This window comes from Gracilinanus agilis, chromosome 3, assembly GCF_016433145.1.
Source record: "Gracilinanus agilis isolate LMUSP501 chromosome 3, AgileGrace, whole genome shotgun sequence".
Taxonomy (NCBI): Eukaryota; Metazoa; Chordata; class Mammalia; order Didelphimorphia; family Didelphidae; genus Gracilinanus; species Gracilinanus agilis.
This window is the reverse complement of record NC_058132.1, coordinates 426,558,271-426,574,691: the sequence shown is the minus strand read 5'-3', so window position 1 is coordinate 426,574,691 and position 16,421 is coordinate 426,558,271. Positions and strand designations below refer to the sequence as shown.

Genomic DNA, 16,421 nt, shown 5'->3' with positions numbered 1-16,421 from the left:
GAGTTTTTGTTTCGTTTTGGTTTTGCTTTCTAAATAGGAATAGAATGAGGATATGTGGGAGGGAGAAAATACAGATCTGAAAATAAAATTAAATTGAATTTTTAGAAAAAGGTGAGAGCAAGTAAAGGAAATTGAGGCAATAGAGAAAGAAGTAATAATTGTAGACAATCATCTCAAGGAGTTTGGCCACAATTGGGAGGAAAGGTATGTGTCAATATGAAATGAGCATGGACAGATCAAGAGGGGATATTTTGAGAGGAGATGGTCAAGTTTGTAGGCAATAGAGAAATAGTAACTAGGGTTTGATAGAGAGGGAGATTTTAACTAATAAACATATATTAAAAGCCTACTATGTGTCAGGCACTGTTGAGGAAGATAAGAAGGAATGATTTCACATGTACATATAAAGGGCTTTGTCTTGGCAAGAAGAACAAGAGGTGAAAGTCATCCGAGAGATGTGATTTGTTGAATATGGATAGAAGGAATTCATATCAAATTATCTCAATCTTTTCTCAGCAAAACATGAAGGTTCTAGGCTGAAAAAGTAGAGGAGAGGAAGCTATCAAATAATTTATGAGGAATGAAAAGTTTTGGAAAAGCCACTGAAATGAATGTGATTCTGAGTTAATAGAAAAAAATTGCTTTGTCACAGTGAGAGCCTAGTTGAATTATAATGGACCCAGTCAGCACAGTTTTGTCATTTTCAAGCAAAAGAGAGTTGGAGTAATCCAGAGTTGAGGCTCTAGAGTGGTGGATAGTGTAGCTATAACTGGTTCACCAAACACACAAGATAGGAAAGGAAGTAGAATGTAGCCAGTACAGAGTTAATAACTAAGGTCTGAAGAACATGGTGAGGACAAAGAATAAGGGTTAGACAAATACTGGGGCAATCCCTGAATGGGGGGAACAGCATTCATTAGTGGAGATAAAAGGGGACCACTTGGCCTCCTCAAACCTGCATCTTTAACCTTGTGAAGGATGTCACCATTTTAAGTATATTTCTATGGAGGGAAGGGAAGTAAGTAGAGGCTGGAGTTCAACATGACCAGAATGAAAAATCTAAGCCAGCAACATATATCCTTATCCTTTGTTTGACAAGTCTAACCTTACAAGCTCAGTTAACCTTATTTTTAACTCCTAGCTTGTGTCAGGTGAGTCATTTACATCATTCCAATGGCAATGCCTGGGTTTTTGGACAGCTGTCAGCAGCATTCCAAAGACAATATTAAATTCTTTTACTGTTTTGTCTAAGTAGTGACGCATGAGATTTAAAAATCAACAAAATTCTAGAGTTTTAAAAGTCAAAGTAATATATAATGGCGTTCCTCTTTTCAAAGCCAGATCATTCCTTTACAGTAAAGAATTCTATTGAGCTCTTCAAAGAAGATATGTCCTTTTAAAAATGTCCTCTCCAAATTTTCATATTAGAGTTATGAATTAGTTATTGCAATTAATTAATTTCAATGTAATAATTATATTTTTCTGTAATGAAATTAACCCTCGGTTCTCAATAATTATTCTCTTGGATCACAAACTCTGGAAAATTCAGCCAAAAGGAAAAACTTCCAGTGCCATTTCAACAACAGTTTATAAATCTGCTGTCCCATGACCAGCCTAATTAAATTTCAAAAGGCATGTTCACTTAATGCTTGCCTATAAAATCATGATTTTTTTTATGCCAGAGTAACTCGCCGACTCAGTCTATGTTGATAAAAAGGATACTCAATTCAGTGAAATCACAGAATTTTAAAACCTTAAGTAGTTAATTATGAGACAATAACATACAATGCCAACAGATAAGAATAAGATCTCATTTTCTCAGAGAAACTTCTTTGGGAAAACTAGATGAGAAGTAGTCTAATTTATTTCAAATTTACAAAGCAAAGCTTCTTTGATACATGATGACCACTGAATCCCATCAGAAAAAGTTAGCAAATATATTTATGATTTTGAATAAGTGCTTTCTTAACTTGCCTTTCTTATATGTGGAGTAGGATAGCTATTTTCACTATATTGTCTTTGTAGCAAATTCTTTGTAGCTGGATCATAAATTAATGGCAGACTCTACCAAAACATGAACTATTATAGAAAACAGTCATATATGAATTCTGATACTCACCCAGAATAACTCAACAAAACATTTTATAGATATATATTTTTATATATTTATAAGAAAGCAAAAACTATATATATTTTCATATAACCTAGAAAAACTTTAAAAATGATGTTTAAATAATATAATTTTAAAGAGTATAAACTGAAGGGCTGTCAGTGCAGGAGAATATAAATGAATTGAGGGCATGAATTATTTTGTTCACTTTTTATCCCCAACAAATAGCATAGTACCTTGTGTATGGCAAGCACTTTAAAACAAATTGTCAAACTAAATAGAATTTAATTCAGGTAAGCTGGACCTATTTAGAAACTTATAAGATATTTTATTCCCTCAAAATCCATATATTTATTTTATTTTTAAAGGTTTTATGAAATTACATTTTTTATCTTGGCTTGAAATTGCTTTCCTTTGACAGTATTACATCTTAAGTCAGTACTTTGCTATGATAATATTATTTGGAATTGAACATAAAACAAGAAAACTTACCATATTATTGTTATATGAACCATTTTTTTCTTTCCTACGATTGACATCTTCTTTTAACATTTTGAAAAAGCAAGAAATAGAAATGTCTTGATATAAAGATCTTACATCAGTTTTTATACTGCACAAAAGATTATTTCTGAAATCTAATTCTGAAATCAATGGCACTAGCAGATGGTCACAAATGCCAGTTTTAGTTCTGTGTATTTATAGGTCTTTATCTGCCTATTAACTTTCACTGATTCTCCTCCAATAGCCCAAAAGAAGAAAGTCCAAGGAAAAAGAATTTAGAGATTTAGTTTTAGAGTGAGCATACTTCTAATGCTGGCTATTTGGTTGTTGTTTTTTCCATTTACAGTAAAGTGCAAGTTGGAAAGTTATCTCTATAAAAGTTTAATATCGTCTTTACTAACATTTAAAGGAATTGTTAACATAGATATTCAAAATAAATTTTGGATCAAAGATTCAAAGATTTGTAAAGGACTGCAAATGTCTTCTAGACCAGCTCCTTTATAGATGCAGAAACTGAGTTCCAGAGAGGTTAAATAATATGCCTAAATTTCAGACAGGCAATAAAAATATTACAATTGAATGTATATAACTTACAGAAATTATTTGTAAGTAGAGTTTATTTAAGGTCTTTACTAAAATTTTCTTTTTGATAAGAAATTTCCTGAAGTAATTCCTCTAAATTGAGAAACTTACTCTACCCTAGCACTGTCATTGGGGGGTGGGGATGGGGCGGGGGAAAGAAACCTCACATGAACAATATAAGTGAAAAAAACTTACCAGAGAAAAACAGAAGAGATTCATTTTGATGAGTCTGAATTCTCCCAATTATTCTTTAAAGAACTGAAAACACTCAGTTTGGCTTCCTTTTGCCCTTCCAGTTGTTTGTCCACTTTCCTAGAAGGATTATTGTAAAATTAAGTCCCTGTGCTACTCCAATGGATTCAGAGCTCATTATCAAATGAAAAAGGGAGCTTTTATAGGACAAGCTCAGGATTATCTCTTTCTTTACCATGATGAAGCTGCTGCCCACAGCTGCTGATGTAGGATGGGCCTGGGGAAGGAATATATTGTTGCTGTAAACTGAAATAGTCTTTCCTCCCCACCAAAAAAGTTTAAAATGATGACTAATTTATATGGTACTGTAATTCAACTATATTATAGACTGAATAAGTTTTTGTAGGCTGACACAATATAATATGAATTATGAACAACTAACTTATAAGTGAACTTCAGGAGCAAATCCCTTCACAATTTGGGGAACGTCTTAGTTATGTTTTCCAACTTTATGCTTCAGTTATATCTGTGATATGCTTTTTGGCCCCACATAAAGAAACACTGATTTTAAAAACCTGGGAGGGAAGAGAGCTACGTTCAAGTGAGGCAGTTTATTCTACATTTCCCAACTTCCTGAGTTCTCACTTCTGATTTTGAAGTAAAATGGGCTTCTGGAGAAAAGAAGTAGTCAAATATTGTTGACAGATTCAATAATAATATTAAATAAATTATTAATAAATTCAATAATTATAGTAACAGAAATATGTAAGATCCAGTAGATAAGGAGTCAAAGGATATGAACAAATGGGTCTCAAAAGAAGAATTAAAAACTACTAACAACCCCTGGAAAGAATACTCCAAATCACTAATGATCCTCTAGGGGGAGGGGAGAGGGTGTCTATCCAATCTCCACCCCAATACACATATGTTTTTTAACTCTCTCAGTGGAAATAAATGTTCTTCCTGCAGAGTTATGTGCCTAACTGGTTTTTCAGAACAATCTAAATATTGCTTATTTAATTTTAAGACTGACAGTATAAAAAAAGCAAGGAACATATTTCAAAGAATCATGTTAGGGACTGTGTTTAAGGCACTGGCACAATTCATTTTTTTTTTAAACTCTTACCTTCTACATATACATACAATACATAGTATTGGCTCCAAGGCAGAAGAGTGGTAAGGGCTAGGCAATGGAGGTCAAGCGACTTGCCCAGGGTCACACAGCTAGGAAGTGTTTGAGGCCAGATTAGAACCCAGGACCTCCCGTCTCTAGGCCTGGCTCAATCCAATGAGCTACCCAGCTGCCCCCCATTTTGTTTTAATGACATATCTGATCAGATGTTTCTGATTTTGTGAAGAATTAAAGCATTCAAGAATTTGGATCAAAATGTTTTCATTATTTTCCCTTACCTGCCTTATAAGAGCAGAATAATACCCTTACAATGGCACACTTTTTGAGCTCTTTCCAATTTCAGATTTTCATCTCTTTTAATACCTCATTGCTTTTGCATGAATTATAGCTTGACTTAAAGCTCCATGAGAAGTGGATATTATATATAGTGGAATCTATTTAAATGAATTTCTGGTGAATGAATAAAAGTATTAAAAGAAAAAATTTATTGCACAAAGATTTATTCAAATCCTGCATATACTATAAAATCCTCTTATGTGAAAGAGTGATGAAAGATTAAAATGCTAAATGAATTAAAACATACCATACCAATGAAATGGAATGATGATTTGACCCATTAAATGAATGGAACAAATGAAGATATAAAATTTTAGTGTTCCAATGCATGTGTTGTGAGTCTAGTACACAGCACAAATCCATTATCTATTAATTCTATTTAAAGAACATATTCTTTGAAAAAGATGGCCATCATTTAAAAATATTTCTTTTGTTCATTTTAAGGAGTATATGTCTTTGCTTTCAAATGTAAAATAAACACTATGCTTCCTCATAATCCTTGATGTCTTTATCCTGCCAAGCTATATTTTATGATTTTTAGTACCTAGGAGGCAAATAAAAATTAAGCCCCCTTTGGCGAAATTTCTATTCTTTACTAGGGGTCTTTATAAAAACAAAGTATATATTACTTGTAGAAAACAAACATGCCCAAATCCAATATTATAATATACTTTTTTAATAAGGATAAGATATTATACAAGTAATTTCTACTGTCACTTGTAAATAATAGGTTCTGAAGTTCCTAGAAGTTTACGCAAGTCAGTAAACTAGTCTTTCTTTTGCCTATGAAGACTTCAGACTCAATATAGGGCACACATGAAATGGTATTTCTTGTTTAATAAACTGATGTCTTGATTACTGAAAGTCAGTACTATTTAATTAAGCCCAACTGAAAGTTTATGATCAAAAACTAATTCATGATGTTTTCCTGAAGTCTTTCATTTAGGACATGCTGAAATATATTCACAATATAGGAAATTTTGCCCAGCAGTCTTTTGAACTACATTCAGTTAGTTGCAATTAGATTGTACTAGAAAAGATGGCTATCTCATGTAATTTCAGAGATACCCTAAACCCATAGTTACAGCCATGTAAATGTTATGCAGTTACAACTATATAATCAGTTAGATTTTGCTAATGATCAATACATACAAATCAATAGCTAATTCTCTCCTATGTTTCTTTTAATCTTATGAAAGCATATAGAACCCTTCTCAGAATAATATTTTTAAATATATAAAATAAAATACTATATATATGTATATGTAAAAACTATAAAGGAAACCAATAACATTGAAATATTATTATAAATATATTTTTAAATCAGTCTATTTTCCTCCTTATGATTATACTTAGTTTTGCTGAATAAGTTATTCTTGAGTATGTCCACATTTTTGCCATCTGGAACATCATATTCCAATATTTCTGCTCCTTTTAGTTGTGGCTGTTAAATCTTATGAGACTCTGACTATGGTTCCTTAATACTTAAGTTCTTTCTGGAGAGAAGCAATATTTTTTCTTTTGTCAGGAAGCTCTGAACTTTAAATCTCACAAACCTCCATGTGAAAAATTTTGGATCTCCTTGACTTAAAGATGATTATAGAGACCCAAGACAAACATAGATCAACATCAATGAGTTCCCTAAGAAAAAATCCTCAGAGCCAGATGGATTCACAAGTGAATTCAACAAACATTTAAAGAATAACTAATTCCAATACTATCTAAAATTTTGGAAAAATAAGTGGGGTCTTACCAAATTCCTTTCATGATCCAAATGTAGTTTTAATAACTATGCTAAGAAGAACAAAAATAAAGAAATAAAATTGTAGACCAACTTTCCTAAAGAATATTGATGCAAAATTTTAAAATAAAATATTAACAAGGAGATGACAATAATATATCACAAGGACCCATCACAACCAGATGGAATCTACACCAGAAATACAGGGCTGGTTTAATAATAGGGAACAATAGGCATATAATTGACTATATCAATAAAAAAGCCAAAAGAAATTATTTTATTATCTCAATAGATGTAGAAAAATCTTTTGACAAAATACAAAGCTCATTCCTATTAAAAATACAAAACTCTTTCCTATTAAAAACACTACAGAATAAATGGTCATTGAAGAACTCAAAACCATATGTAAGTAAATGAAAAAAATGCTCTATATCACTACTGATTAGAGAAATGCAAACTAAAACAATTTTGAGATACCATCTCACATTCAAAGATTGACTAAAATGAGAAAAAGAAAAAATCACTAATATTGGAGGAGATGTGGGGAAATGGGGACACTAACACTGTTGGTTGAGCTATTATCTGATTCAACTATTTTGGAGAGCAATTTGGAGTTACACTCAGAGGGTTATAAAACTGTCTATATGCTTCAACCCAGCAATCACATTGCTGGGTCTGTTTCCCAGGAAGATCAGAGGGAAAGGAAAAGAATTTAAACTCTAAAATATTTGTAGTGGCAAAGAACTGGAAATTTAGAGGATGCCTATTAATTAGGGAATGGTTAAACAAATTGTGGTTTATGATTTTGTTGGAATACTATTGAGTCAAAAAATGATGCAAAAAAAAAAAAACTTAGAAAGAACTATGTGCAATAATGAAGAGCAAAATGAGAAGCAAGAGAACATTATACACAGCTACAGATTTAATACTTGAAGAGTAAATTGTGAATGCTACCTCCAGAGAATGAACTGAAAAGTTGAAACATATAAGACATAATTTATATATACATAACTGTCGCTTGATGATTACAGAAAGTTATGATGTAGGGATGGGAAAGAGGAACTGAGACACTTGTAAATAAGTTTTATTAACAAAAAATAAATATATATACATATATATATAAAGTTAGAAGAGAGTAAACCCATTTATCTAGAAAAAATAACAAATAGAAATTATGTACCAGAAAATATACAAGAGTGAATGAGCTCTATGGAATACTATTGTGCCATAAGAAATGACAAAGTGAGTTCAGAAAAACCTGGAAAGACTTATAGGAACTGATGCAAAATGAAGTGAGTAGAACCAGGAGAATAATGGGTTCAGTAAGATAAATATATGACAATCAACCATGAAGGACTAACCGTTATCGGCAAAGCAGGTTTCCAAGATAACCACAAAGGCACTCATGTTAAAAGATGTTATCCACAGCCAAGGAAGAAACTATTGGGGTCTTACTGCAGATGAAAATATATCATCTTCCACTTTATTTCCTTTATGAGTTTTTTAATTATATGTATAATATGTATCTCCTATCACAACTTGAGCAATATGGAAATATATATTGCATGAAAGCAGTGCTATAATCTATAGTGAAGTATTTACTGTCTTGAGGAGGGCATGGATAGAAGGGGGGAGGGGAAAAATCTGAATCCTAGAATATCAGAAAACAGTTGTCAATAAATAAATAAATAAACATTTTTAAAGAAAAAAAGTAAATTAAAAAAATAACAAATTTTTCAAAGCTAAAAAAAAGAGTGAATGAGCTCTTTAACTGTGAGTATGATTAGATTTCAGCCCAATCCAAAAGATCTGCCCAGTCTCAGCCAAAAGGAAAATTCCCGAAGTCTCTAGGAAAATAAGCTAGGAATCAGGGATATATTGGGGAGTCAGCTTCTGCTACACATGTACACTTTTGACAGTCTTTCTCTTTCTCCTACTATATAGTCTATTCCAAAGAAAGTTTGGGATCATATATTTTTCTCTCCAAATAGTACTCTAGAATCAACTCTACCCATCGCATAAGAATGTAACTTCAAAATAATATCTTTATACCAAAAAGAAGTCTACTTCTGAATATGAAGTGACCAAAAAAATGTCCTAGGCTTAGAAACCTGTATTCCATCAATAAAGAACAGATTTTTCTGTGTGTCCTTGACCAAGTCACTTAATTTATTTGGTCCTTTTGGTTTTCTCACCTATAAAGTGAGGTGGTTGGTAAAAATGTTCTCTAAGGTCTTTTATAACTTTAAATTTATAACTTATCAAATTAATATCTTTCCAAATAGTTATGTTCGTTTTATTCTCACAACTGTAACAACTATGTTTTTAAACAATCCATAACAAATATCCAGTGTCCAGTTGCTTAATCATATCTACTTCACTAATTTCCAGTATCTGATATCTTTTATTTACAATGATAAAGCCCTTTTAGATTCTATTATTGTGTAAGGAAGTTATTAAGTAAAAAAATCTAACTTTGGCACCATTTATTGCCTCTTTTTTTCCTTCTCTACCCTTACTTCAGACTTCTAGTGAATTTTTCTTTTGCTCTGTATTGACATTTATTTGTATCATTGCATTGCAGAGAATAACATTCAGAATTAATCATTATACAATATTTTTGTTACTGTTTACAATATTCTCCTGATTTTGTTTACTTCACTTTACTTTAGTTCTTATCTTTCCAGATTTTTCTGAAATTATCCTGCTGGATCAAAGAATTTTTTGCAGTTGTTTTTGTTTTCTTGTTCTTTTGAAAACAAGTCTTTTAAACTATTAGTGCCATGTGTTTTTTCAAATACTGAACTAAACTGTGTTATTTCAAAATAACTAGTTCAATGGTTCACATAGAAATTTATAGTCTTTTGTTTACTGACTGCCTTAAAGTCTTACAGATATTAAAATAGACAAAACTGACAAAGTATGAGAACATAATTAATATATACTCTAAAACAGGGGTCGGCAACCTTTTTGGCCATGAGAGCCATAAACGCCACATTTTTTAAAATGTAATTTCGTGAGAGCCATACAGTGCTCATAGTGCGCGCTCCTGTAACAGCGCCTGAAAAAAAATTGACTATATGGCTCGAGAGCCATACGTTGCTGATCCCTGCTCTAAAACAACAAAACTATGACAATAAATAACAGATGTTTCTGAACTTTGCCCAAAATATAATTTTTTAAAAACATTGGATGATTTAACAGAATTAGGTATTAATTTCTAATGAACCATGTGAATTTATTTGAAATAAAATCATTTCTTTCTTAATAATAAATCTAAAAAATAAGATTTAACATTAACTTACTAAAGGCAACAAAAAGTTAAAAATTTCATTTATTTACTTATTTTTGTGATAAGCATTAAATAATCTAAAGAAAAATTGGTGTTATCTTAAATAAGCAGATATTTTGCTACATTTCTTGATGCTTATCCAATATGCTATAGTGGAATTGCCTGAAAATTAGACTGTTTTTGACCATAACAATAATAATAATAATATATACTACCTAACTGGAGTTCTTGTTTTTTGAGGAAACTTCCACCTCACTTTCCCTTGCATCATCTCAGCAGATCTTCTCTCCAAGCTTCTATTTTAAAAAACCAAAAAGTTTTATTGTGTTTAGTTTTAGAAACATTTATATAATACTCCTGTTTAATGAAAAATCTTTTGCAACAAAGTAAAATGATTAAGTAATTCATCTGAAATGACAGTATTTCATATCTGTAGTATCCTTCTATAGTTCTCTATTTTAGGAAATTTAGTTATCTATTTTCTCCCCCTTTCCAACTCTCAATCCACTTAGGAAAAAAAAAGAGAGCAATGAATTTCTTATAACAAATATGCATAGCAAAGCAGAATAAATTCCTTTAGATAGATAAATAACCATTGAAGGAAATAGTTTTCCCTCTGTTTTCATAGATAAAGTCAAAGACATATATATGTATGCGAGTATGTATATAAATGTTAATGTTTATATATGTATATGTTTTCCCTTAGCTTTCATCTACATGTGTGTATGTGTGTTTATGTCCAAATATTTACATGTGTGTATGTGCATTTATGTGTATTTCTGCATTCCAAGTCTATCATCTCTTTGTAATAAATAGAATGTTTCATCATTAGTCTTCTAGAATCATGAATGATAACTGCAGTGATCAAAGTTCTTATTACTTTCAAAATTATTTATTATTTTCAAGGTCATAATTATATAAATTGTTCTGCACATTTCATTCTTTAATCATTTGATAAATTATTTCAAAATTGTTCTTTTATAATATGTTAATATTACTTCTGATCACCTAAGCCCATTGACAACAAACATTTATTAAATATGTATTATGTACCAGATCCTATAATGAAGCTTATATCCTATGAGAAGTAATGTATATACTTATAAATATAAACAAAGTAGATATAAAGCTTTTTTTTTGGTGGGAAAGGAGAAACTAGGAATTGATAAGAACAGAAAAGACTTCAAATGTATAAAATGGCGCTTGGGTTGAGCTTTTTTTTTTTTTAAAACCCTTACCTTCCATCTTGGAGTCAATACTGTGTATTGGCTCCAAGGCAGAAGAGTGGTAAGGGTAGGAAATGGGGGTCAAGTGACTTGCCCAGGGTCACACAGCTGGGAAGTGTCTGAGACCATATTTGAACGTAGGACCTCCCATCTCTAGGCCTGGCTCTCCATCCACTGAGCTACCCAGCTGCCCCCAATGCACTGAGCTACCCAGCTGCCCCCTGGGTTGAGCTTTAAAAGAGAAAGGGGATTCCAAGAGGCAGAGGTGAGGGAATGTTTTCCAAGCCTATAAAATAGTCTGGATATAAAGGGTGGAATCTCATATGTGAAGAATAGCAACAAGGTCAGTTTGACCAGTCAGTTTTGCAATAATTTTATCCTTCAAAATATAGAGGAACCAACAAGGAGGAGAACAATTTTAATTGACTAAGTTTAGAAGCCAGATTGCAAAGGCTGCAGAGTAATTAAAAGAGAGAAAATAGAGGCAATGGTTTTTTTCCTAGTCCAGATGAAAAAGAAAAGAAGGATATAAGATTATAGTTTGAGGTCATGGTATGTTCTAGTGCGTGTATTTTAAGGATGAAGGAGATTTGGGCCTGTTGTAAGGGAGCAGGTTGAAGATTAGTAAGAGAATGATTGAATGAAAAGTACTGGAGAAAATAGGAGAGAATGGAATCAAGGAACGTATAGAAGGAATGACCTTAATAAGAAGCAGAAGAATAGAAGAAAAATGAGAGGTGAAAGGAGTGGTGTTTGATGTCAAGAAGTTTTGCAATAAAGAAAAGGAGAGAAGAGGGAGCTCAGAGCGAATGGCCCCTTGTTGCTGTTATTAATAAAAATCATATGTGTAGGAAATAGCAACAAGGTCAATTTGACTTGTCTAAAGAATATATTATGAAGATTAAAATAAGACTGGAAAGGTAGTTTGGGAGTCATATTATAAAGAGATTTTTGTAACACAAAACAACAAAAAAAATGTGATCTCATGTGCAGAAAAATGATCTCAAAAAAATTACAAAAGAGGAAATATTTACCCATGAATTATTTCCTTCTTGATGAATCTTATTAGGAGTCCATGCATACAGTGAATTGACACAAAATAATTATTTAGTGTTTTTACACAAACCTTTTCCTAATGTTGACAAACTAATCACAAAGGTACACAGCAGGAGGCTGAATCATCTTAACTCCTAATCTTTTAAGCAGCTTCTTCTATATCACTTGGCAAGAAGCCTGTAACAGTTTGAACAGAATTATATACAATATGTCCAGTGAAGCCAAAGCTCATTAAGTGCCTTTCTCTCATTTATCTTGTGAACCACAATATTGCACCCCTGGTGAGCCATCCCTCCAAATGTTATATTAACATTAAAGCCACCAGAAACCATTAATTTACTAGTCAAATTACAATTTGGAGCAGTATTTTGACATTGTTCTATCTAATGAGTTGCCTATTACCGGTCATAAATAAAATTGTAGTATGTTATACAGATGTTTCTGAAACAAATTAATGAAACATTCTAGAATATACTTAAATAATTACTTTTTGTAGGATGACAATTTTATCTAAAGACAATAAATTGAATACCCATAAAATTATGATAGTATTCTTTTCAAGAGGGAACATGACTTCAAAGAAACTCATCATTTTGTTATAGTTTCAATAACCTGAAATCATCCTTTTTTAAAATTTTTTAATCATTTACTAATATTCATTTTTAACGTGGTTACATGATTCATGCTCCTACTTTCCCCTTCACCGCCCGCATTCCTCCCGCCCATTGACGACCCACATTTCCACTGGTTTTAACATTGTGTCATTGATCAAAACCTATTTCCAAATTGTTGACAGTGGCATTGGTGTGGTAATTTCGAGTCCACATCCCCAATCATGTCCTCCTCAACCCATGCGTTCAAGCAGCTATTTTTCTTATATGTTTCATCTCCTGCAGTCCTTCCTCTGAATGTGAGTAGCATTCTTTACCATAAATCCCTCAGAGCTGTCCCATGTCATTGCATTGCTGCTGGTACAGAAGTCCATTACATTCGATTTTACCATAATATATCAGTCTCTGTTGTTCTTCTGGCTCTGCTCCTTTCGCTCTGCATCAGTTCCTGGAGATCTTTCCAGTTCACCTGGAACTCCTCCAGTTTATTATTCCTTTTAGCACAATTTGTTAAGCCGTTCCCCAATTGAAGGACATACCCTCCTTTTCCAGTTCTTTGCCACCACAAAAAGCTCAGCTATAAATATTTTCGTACAAGTCTGTTTATCTATAATCTCTTTGGGGTACAAACCCAGCAATGGTATGGCTGGATCAAAGGGTAGGCATTCTTTTATAGCCCTTTGAGCATAGCTCCAAATTGCCAGCCAGAATGGTTGGATCAGTTCACAACTCCACCATAAATGCATTAATGTCCCAATTTTGCCATATCCCCTCCAGGATTCATTACTCTTCCCTTCTTTCATTTTAACCAATCCGCTAGGTGTGAGTTGGTACCTCAGAGTTGTTTTGATTTGCATTTCTCTAATTATTAGAGATTTAGAACACTTTCTCATGTGCTTATTGATACTTTTGATTTCTTTACCTGAAAATTGTCTATTCATGTCTCTTGCCCATTTATCAATTGGGGAATGGCTTGATTTTTTTACATAATTGATTTAACTCCTTGTATATTTGAGTAATTAGACCCCTGTCAGAGTTTTTTCTTACAAAGATTTTTTCCCAATTTGTTGTTTCCCTTCTGATTTTGACTACATTATTTTTGTTTGTACAAAAGCCTTTTAGTTTAATATAATCAAAACCATTTAATTTACATTTTGTAATTTTCTCTAACTCTTGCTTGGTGTTAAAATCTTTCCTTTCCCAGAGATCTGACAGGTATACTATTTTGTGTTCACTTAACTTATTTATAGTTTCCCTCTTTATATTCAAGTCATTCACCCATTCTGAATTTATCTTGGTGTAGAGTGTGAGATGTTGATCTAAACCTAATCTCTCCCATATTGTTTTCTAAATTTCCCAGGAGTTTTTGTCAAATAGTGGATTCATGTCATAAAGTTGGGCTCTTTGGGTTTATCATACACTGTCTTGCTGATGTCATTAACCCCAAGTCTATTCCACTGATCCTCCCTTCTATCTCTTAGCCAGTACCATATTGTTATGATAACTGCTGCTTTATAGTATAGTTTAATATCTGGTACTGCTAGGCTCCCTTCCTTCACATTTTTTTTTCATTATTTCCCTTGATATTCTTGATCTTTTGTTATTCCAAATGAACTTTGTTATAGTTTTTCCTAATTCAGTAAAGAAGTTTTTTTGGTAATTTGATAGGTATGGCGCTAAATAGGTATATTAATTTGGGTAGGATGGTCATTTTTATTATGTTAGCTCGTCCTACCCATGAACAATTAATGGCTTTCCAATTGTTGAGCTCCAGTTTTATTTGTTTGGAAAGTGTTTTGTAGTTGTTTTCATGTAATTGCTGTGTTTGTTTTGGTAGATAGATTCCCAAGTATTTTATATTGTCTAGGGTGATTTTAAATGGTGTTTCTCTTTCTATCTCTTGCTGCTCTAATGTGTTGGAAATATATAGAAATGCTGATGATTTATGTGCATTTATTTTGTATCCTGCAACTTTGCTAAAGTTATTGATTATTTCTACAAGCTTCTTATTTGATTCTCTAGGATTTTTTAAGTATATCATCATGTCATCTGCAAAGAGTGATAGCTTAGTCTCCTCTTTTCCTATTTTGATACCTTCAATTTCTTTTTCTTCTCTAATTGCAACTGCTAGTGTTTCTAGTACAATGTTAAATAATAGAGGTGATAATAGGCATCCTTGTTTCACTCCTGATCTTATTGGGAAGGCTTCTAATTTATCCCCATTGCATATGATGTTTGTTGATGGTTTTAGGTATATACTGTTTATTATTTTTAGGAAGGGCCCTTCTATTCCTATATTTTCAATGTTTTCAATACGAATGGATGCTGTATTTTGTCAAAGGCTTTTTCAGCATTTACTGAGATGATCATGTGATTTTTGCTTGTTAGACTGTTGATATGGTTGATTATGTGGATGGTTTTCCTAATGTTGAACCATCCTTGCATTCCTGGTATAAATCCCACCTGATCATGGTGGATGATCCTCTTGATCACTTGCTGGAGTCTCTTTGCTAGTATTCTATTTAAGATTTTTGCATCTATGTTCATTAGGGAGATTGGTCTGTAGTTTTCTTTCTCTGTATTTGGTCTACCTGGCTTTGGGATCAGTACCATATTTGTGTCATAAAAGGAATTTGGTAGGACTCCTTCTTTGCTTATCATATCAAATAATTTGTATAGTATTGGGATTACTTGCTCTTTGAATGTCTGATAGAATTCACTTGTTAGGACTTCTGGTTAAGATGGAGGCAGAGTAAGGAGCAGCTGCATGATCTCTCCTAATCTAAGCATACAGGACTCCTCAAGGGGACATAAAAACGAATCCAGAGGAACAAAGGAAGCCCACAACAGGGCGCAGCATTGAAGGTACACAGAATCAGGGCATTTCCACACTATAAAGGGGTGAAATAGATCTCACTAAAACACTAGAGGAAGAAGCCCCTCACCACCCCACACCACGCACAGGGCCAAGGCCAACTCAAAAGAGTGGAAGCAGCATTGGGGCAACCAGTAAATCACTAGCATCCCTAGGGCTTGTACCTAAGAGCTACAAGACGTGGAACCCCAAGTGGCTGGGGTGTGCTCATGGACTTTCCCAGGCATCTGCCCCAGTGAAGGCATTGCCCTGGGCGTGGACAAAGATCTCCAGCGCAGGCTTGGACCTCGAGTGGGGACCTGGTGCAGATGGGAACTAGGCTGTGGAAGCAGTCCCTGATTGATACTGCTGAAAGAGCCTTGGGCAGAGGGGCTGACCAGGGATGACCAGGAGGCTCGACCCCAAGAACAAGGAGATCTGAGCCCTCGGGAGCCCAGACAGCACAGACAGACCCTGAGTGTGAAGACAAAGCTGAGAAGGGGCAGGGCTAACAATGGCAAGCCAAGAACCCCAAAAGAAAAAGATTATCAAGAAAAACTCTGGAACACTCAACAGCTTTTACACAGAGAAAATCCAGACAACAGAGGAGGACAAACAAGCATCCAAACCTTCCCAAAACAATGAAAACTGGTCACAAGCTATGGAAGAGTTCAAAACTGAGATTTTGAAGAAGATGGAAGAGATCTGGCAAGAAAATAACAGTTTAAAAGGCAGAATTTTGCAATTGGAAAGTGAGGCTCAGAAATCAAATGAACTGATAAGCAAAT

The 16,421-nt window shown here is 33.3% G+C and overlaps 1 protein-coding gene across 1 annotated transcript in view; it reads right to left on the bottom strand.

Moving 5' to 3' along the window:
* The window catches only part of SAMSN1 (SAM domain, SH3 domain and nuclear localization signals 1), a 169,003-nt gene extending 165,591 nt beyond the window's left edge, over window positions 1–3,412 (bottom strand). Inside the window, exon 1 of the mRNA XM_044666919.1 lies at window positions 3,389–3,412. Coding sequence (XP_044522854.1) covers window positions 3,389–3,412 — 24 coding nt within the window. The remainder of the gene's footprint in view (window positions 1–3,388) is intronic.
* Between the last annotated feature and the right edge of the window lie 13,009 nt (window positions 3,413–16,421).